This window comes from Gastrolobium bilobum, unplaced genomic scaffold, assembly GCF_033153095.1.
Source record: "Gastrolobium bilobum isolate Gb01-03AN ecotype WA unplaced genomic scaffold, APGP_CSIRO_Gbil_v1 utg88789, whole genome shotgun sequence".
NCBI classification, from domain to species: Eukaryota; Viridiplantae; Streptophyta; class Magnoliopsida; order Fabales; family Fabaceae; genus Gastrolobium; species Gastrolobium bilobum.
The window spans coordinates 81154-88166 of record NW_026895546.1 but is presented as its reverse complement, the minus strand read 5'-3'; the positions used below and the strand labels follow the sequence as shown (position 1 = coordinate 88166).

The 7013-nt window shown below is 36.3% G+C and overlaps 1 protein-coding gene across 1 annotated transcript; it reads left to right on the top strand.

Moving 5' to 3' along the window:
* Window positions 1-296: 296 nt before the first annotated feature.
* LOC133315990 (2-oxoglutarate-dependent dioxygenase AOP3-like) lies at window positions 297-2543 on the top strand. Its single transcript, XM_061517676.1, has 3 exons — window positions 297-670; window positions 893-1214; window positions 2301-2543. Exons 1-3 carry the CDS (start codon window positions 297-299, stop codon window positions 2541-2543), a joined length of 939 nt encoding a protein of 312 aa, XP_061373660.1.
* The last annotated feature ends 4470 nt before the right edge of the window (window positions 2544-7013 follow it).

Here is a 7013-nt window from a genome sequence, read left to right as displayed (position 1 = left end):
TCTTTAATTCCCCTCCTTCTAATTTATTTTCATGTGAGTTTTTTTCTCCTCCGCCTTCATTATCCAAACTTAATCTAGATCTAGATCTAAACCAGATCGAGCCAGCCGGCAGCTGCTCGTAAATCACGTTCAAGACCAGACCTTATTGAATGCTCACCCTTCGTTATTTTTCTAGATCCGCCACTGCATTCACTATTGGACTAATAAGTATCTATCTTCAAGAAAATCTAAAGGTGGTTATATATATGAATCAATGGGGCTCTTGATAGCATATATCTAACTTCGAGAACAAAATCATGGGATCCCAAAACCAGCCTCAGCTACCACTTATAGACTTCACTAACGAAAATCTGAAGCCTGGTACTGATACTTGGGTTTCAACTTGTCAAGTAGTGCGTAGTGCACTTGAGGATCATGGGGGTTTCTTAGCACTCTATGATAAGGTTGGTTCACAGATTTACAACTCTGTTTACTCAGCAATGGAAAAATTATTTGACCTCTCAATAGAAACAAAAAGGAAAAAAACCACTGAAAAGCCTATATTTAGTTACTCTGGGCAACGATCTGAGATTCCTTTATATGAATCTGTTGCTATCATGAATCCACTGAGCATAGAAGATTGTCAGAAATACACACACATTATGTGGCCCGAAGGAAATGATCATTTCAGGTAATTAAATATTTGCCAAACCTTTAATACTAACATCCTTTTCATTCTTATTATATATTTATATAAATTACACCCTTAATCGTGATTGTTTATTGTATTTATATCTGACGGCTCTAATTTATTAAACATATGAGCTATCGTATAAGCAAATCAATAACATATAAAGTGCGCCCCTTTATATATATTGACCATGTATACCTTCGATTTTTGTTTTCTGAATAGTGAAAGTGTCAATTCCTATGCAAAACAACTAGTAGAATTGGACCATATTGTGAAGAGAATGCTATTTGAAAGCTATGGACTGGATAGGAAGAAATTTGAGTCTTCACTTGAATCAACTGATTATGTGCTCAGAGGGTACAAATACAAAATACCCCAAGTGGGTGAGAGTAACTTGGGAGTGGCTCCTCATTCTGACACAGCCTTCTTAACTATATTGAATCAGAAGGTTGAAGGCTTGGGAGTCAAATTGAAGGATGGGGAATGGTTTGAGGTGGGTGTTTCACCCTCCTTGTATTTGGTTATGGGTGGTGATGCAATGATGGTGAGTAACTTCTGTTCAATCTTCTTGTTTAAAAATTATATAAGCCTCTCTAACTTTCTTAATTGTATAGAAGTTATGGGGACTTTGTGTATGGTCTCGAAATACATAAAAATAGGCAGGATATGCGTAATTTTTTTAAAAATAAAAAGAATGTCAAATTGCATGAATAATACGTAAAATTAGAAAGTTAAATGTAATTTTGTTAACCAGAAATATCTTAGTGTAATTAGTATTAATCTCGAGGAGGTCAATTTAGTTATTCCTAGAGTGAAATATGTCATAAAGTCCATTTCATGTCACATAACAGATCCCTAATGTCTCAGAAACTAAAGTCATGTAAAATCTGGCTTATAAGTTTTTATTAAAGGAAAAAAAGTATCTAATGTTACTTTATATAACTTTGTCTAGTGTTCATCGAAAAGACGTCGTTTTAGGGTTGAAAACTTAAAAAATTAGAATGATAAAGACTATTATAACCCTGAAATAAATTTAAGTTGCAAACACACCATGATTTCCGTCCTAAAATAACGTCGTTTTGATGAACATTAGATAAAGTTATCTAAAGTAACATTAAAAAAAACAAATCCTTTATTAAATGAAAAAATAGATAACAGACAGTTATGTAATATAAGTAAAGACTTCCAGGAAGTGTTTAAAGAATGCTTTATTTACATTTGATAATTAAGAAGTCTTATTTTTATTTTTTTTGTCATTGATTCACTTGTATTCAATAATTCACATAACTAAAGAATTAGAGTCGTTATATATAAGTAAAATTAATGGTCAAGATTGAGAGGATAATTTATATTGGAAGAACATGATCGTGACTCTATATATATATGTCAATCTACACAGATGTAAGTGTTTCGCACAATGTGAGTTGTTGATCACACTTATATCTAATTACTTTAATAATATATTAGTTGTGTGAATCGTTAAATATATGCAAAGAGAACCAATGACTAAGATTGACTGTAATGTCAATAAATTAACAGTTAAATTTCGGTATGCTTTTTGGAATTACACTGATGTAAATTGGTCGTAATTATGAATGTGCAAATCAAAACTTGAAACTTCATGATGCAGGTTTGGAGTAATGACAGGATACCCGCTTGTGAACACAGAGTCTTCGTAAATTCGAAGATAGAGAGATACTCAACGGGACTACTTTCATATGCTGGTAACATAATGGAACCACAGGAGGAGCTAGTTGATGAGGAGCACCCTCTAAGTTATAAACCATTTGACCATTATGGATACCTCCGTTTCTTTATCACCGAAGAAGCCATAAAATCCGCTTCACGGATCAAAGCATATTGTGGTATCTGAGTCATACATATTGTGATTTGAATTGAGTTAGTTTCATGTTCCTATGATAAGTCTGGCAGAAGTTGTAAGTTTTATTTCGTGATTGTCCTATATGGTGCTATGTTTGTGTAATCAATCTTATCAGCGTCTTGGTGGATGAATGTTACAGAGTTTAAATTAAATGGACATAAGATGTTGATGAAACGTAAGAAATAAATTGAGTAGAAAACAGAGATGTATATATTTTCATAATAATAAATAATACATGAGATTTGTACTACTGTCCTATTAATTTCACTCATTCGACCCCACATTTCCAAGATTTTTTTATATCCACCGGGTCATTAATTATTCGACTAGTTTGGTTCGGATATTGATGGATTCATTATAGGAGGCGACTTTCTCAAAACCATTTTCTCCATTTCGAAGGAAAAAAAACTTACCACTTGAACCAATAATTATTGGTTTGAATAATTTTTTAGGTTATGAAGATTTTGTGCCCATAGATTAATTCCAGGATCTGATTGAAACTTTCCTGTGGTTAAATTGAATATATGCATGACTTGCTAATTATCTGAGTTGATGAGTAGTCAACTTTGTCAAAAATGATAAAGCTTCATTTCTTGTTTACAAAGCTTATAAGCAAGCGAATGGCAAAGAAAGCGCCAATTCTTATGTTGACATAACTTTGGAATTTTATTTTAATTGTTATGCTTAGGCTGCATTTTTTGCAAGCTTGACTAAGGGTTATTTTGTGCTTACGTTCTAAAATGGAGTGACTTGAGTGTATGGATATTATTCAAGGGAAATCTTTCACTCAGAATTAGAGTTGGCAAAACGGACTCGGTTTGGCGAGTCAACCCACCACACCCGTTAAACGAGACGGGTCAGGCTCGTTTTTTTACGGGTTGATGGCGGACATAAGCAGGTTGTAACACCCCTTATATATCCGGTTTGTTATCATATCATCGTATTAAGTCACGCTTAATTTAAAAATGCAGAATATCTTTTTCTTTTCAAGTATGATGTCGTTAATCATTACCAACTTGATTACTTAATCATTTTCAAAACATCGCCTGTATGTAAATTGCAAAAGACAGCTAACTGAAATACCTCAATATAAAATTAACATCAAAGTGTCTCTAGTCACGGAACTGCAACACGTAGACCGGACAACCCTGATAATTTATACAACTCAAGCTAAAAGTACTAATATCAATGTGGCATGGACAAACCCCATGCTCACCAAATAAGGCAACAAAGCCCACAAAAGTATCAACAACAGCAACATAATAATAACAATCTAAAAGCATAACATCAGCAGATATAATCCAGCATCCAAACATGTCAGCATATTACATCAATAAGACAAGGGGTCCTCAAGGATCTTCCACCCCAAGCTCACTTACATGTGCAATATAAGTTCAAAAGCATTTAACAGTATAAGTTCCAAAACTATGCAGTGCAACAGATATTCATGTCATGTGTGTTTTAACTATTCTACTGGCCAGAGAAATGCAGGACGTACGTCTACAACCCCACAATAAGTACAAGGAACACCGCTTGCACCTCACCCACAGCCTCACCATCTTGTATGTCTCCACATACTCAAGCTTACCGTATAGGTGGAACACCACATGCATATCATGAAGGCACTCGCATATAATAGCTCAATAGCATTTATCAAAACAATACATGAAAACAACATCATGCATATAAACCATCCCCTCATGGGACATGGTTGAACCAACAATGGCTAAACCGAGGACACGAAAGCTTACCTTGCAAGCTAACTATCCAATGCCAAGAGTCCACACAAGCTCAAAGTCCAAACACAGCAGAATCACAATCTATTATGGACCAATTAACATATCAATATTCAACTCTGCACTCATACAATATAAAGACAACGCCTTTCTATACGTTCCGTGTCTTTAGGCTTCTCACAAAGCCACAAGCCCTTAATCACTTAGACTCTGACTTACATTAATTATTACAGAAGTTCAACTTCATCAATGTAGGGTCCACGAACCCATAACTCAGTTCTGTATGAATATTGCAGCTACTGTTCTTTGAAAACCCAGAATATCTGGATATATGTCGGGGGCATATCCGGATATCAATATTCAGATATCTCTTTGCCAATATCCGGATATCAATATCCGAATATTCAGATCCCCATATCCGGATATTTCGCGACAGAATGTAGTTCTGCATTTCGCGAGATATCCTTCCCAAAGGTGGTTCATTTCAAGCATACCGAAGCTCAAACATGTGATTTAAGGTGTGTTTGACATTACTCAACCTAAGGTTATCATCTTAAGTTCATTACATGCATCAAGGTTCCACTTTTAATTAAGAAAGCTCAATGACAAGGGTGGTGATCATACCACAAGCTCAAAACAAAGCAAGAAGATGCTCTTGGAGCTCTCCCTTCAGCTCCAAAGATGCTGACTTGCTAGGGTACAAAAATGGAACACCCCCAAGGCTCCTCCTCACCAAAAAAAATCTTCTTGGACCAACACCAACAAGACACAAGCTCACAACCAACTCAAACAATGAAGTCAGCCCCACAATTCTACACACAGTAATTGGACATCCAGAAAAAAGCTACCTCTCACCCTCACAATGCTACACACAAGTGTTTACAAGGAGAAAGTGTGAAGAATCAAGCAAAAGATGGCAACTTGGCTCACAAGAGGTGGAGGAAGACAAATGTAAGAACCCGCACCGTTAATTAAGGTATTTAATTAATTAATTATGAGAAAATAGGAAATGAATCCATAATTGACCATAATAATTATTTATGAGGCTTAATAATCATAATAAGTGATTAAGAATGCTGAAAGTCGCTTTTCGGAAGAAAAGTGCAGATACCGGTTCTGCTAGTCGGTATAAATGTGTACCGAAAAAGTATCCCAGAAAATTAAAGTAAGTGCATGATAATTACTAGAATAATATGTAGGACTTGTAAAACGAGTTTCAAGTCCAAATAATGAGAACTGGTGCTAGAAACTGGTACTGGCTTTGAAAAACGCGTACCAGAAAGTTGCTCAGAAAAATATAAGAAAAATATGATAAATCTTAGAAAATTATGTAGTTTCAGAATCCAAAGTTTGGGATTAAAATTCTAAGCGTAGCAATTAAAATTAATACTGTGTGTTTAAGTGTGTGTGGGCTATAAATACTCCCATTACGGGCACAAAACCCTAGGACTAGATTTCTATTCGTGAGTAACTTGGAGGCTGACCAGAAAACACTCCTTCCTTGCCTTCTTCACCATTTCTTGAGCAAGCATTCACCTTTGATGCTTGTTCTTCCATTTAAACACTTGGTGAGGGTGAGGGTTGGCCTTGGGACTACATTGGGGTGGTGTTTCTGAGTTAGAGAACCTGTGTGAGGGAGTTTGAAGAGCTGTGTTTGCTGTTCTTGAGGGGTGTGACCTTTTGTTGGCATTTTGGTGCTTCAAGGTGTCTTCTTGTTGAGTAAAAGAGTCATCTTGTGTTCATTTTCGTGCATCCTCTTGTGACAGTAGCTTGAGACTGATTGTGAGCTCCAAGAGCATCTCCCTTTGCTGTTTTTGAGCTGTGGTATGTGTACCAACCTTTAACTTGAGTTTTAAGGCTTAAAAATGGTACCTTGATGCATCTAATGACTAAAAGATGATAACTTGTTGTTGGGTAATGTTGAACACACCTAGAAATGCATGATTAGGTGTATAAAATCAGTAAAAAGGAAACCTTTTAGGGATATCTTCACGAAAATGCAGAAACTGCATTCTGTCGTGAGATATCCGGATATTTGTCGAACTGATATCCGGATATTGGATATCCGGATACGTGGTTTGGGGATATCCAGATATTGGATATCCGGATATGTGAATCTGTATATCCGGATATTGCATATCCGGATATGGACAGTGAGATATCCGGATATTCTGGGATTTCGCAGAACAACAGTTGTGTTGTGTGTACAGTAGGCTATTGGGGGTTTGTGGACCCTAGTTTGATGAAGTTGAACTTCTGTATTTAATGGATTAAGCCAGAATCATGGGATTAAGGGCTTGTGGCTTTGTTAGAAGCTTTAAGACTTGAAAACGCAATGAAAAGGCGTTGTCTTTAATTTGTACGCATGTGGTACATGTTATTGATTTATGTTTGGTCCATATCAGATTGTGATCTGCTGTGATTGGACTTTGAGCTTGTGGCATTGGATAGCTAGCTTAGAGGTAAGCTTTCGTGTCCTCGGTTTAGCCATGTTGTGGTTCCACCATGTCCCATGGGGATATGGTATATGCATGCTGTGTTACATGCTTTTGATGTTTTGGAAATGCTGTTGAGCTATTGTATGTTAGTGCCTTGTTGATATGCATGGAGGTGTTCCACCTATACGGTAAGCCTGAGCATGTAGAACATACAAGAGGGTGAGGCTGTGGGTGAGGTGCAAGCGGTGTTCCTTGTACTACATGTAGGGAATAGACGTATTCCTACA

Excerpts from the sequence above, each read along its gene's own strand:
- LOC133315990 (XM_061517676.1), top strand. The coding sequence starts at position 297 with ATGGGATCCCAAAACCAGCCTCAGCTACCACTTATAGACTTCACTAAC. Across the intron at positions 671-892 it reads GAAGGAAATGATCATTTCAG|TGAAAGTGTCAATTCCTATG; the intron begins GTAATTAAATAT and ends TTTTCTGAATAG. Across the intron at positions 1,215-2,300 it reads TGGGTGGTGATGCAATGATG|GTTTGGAGTAATGACAGGAT; the intron begins GTGAGTAACTTC and ends TTCATGATGCAG.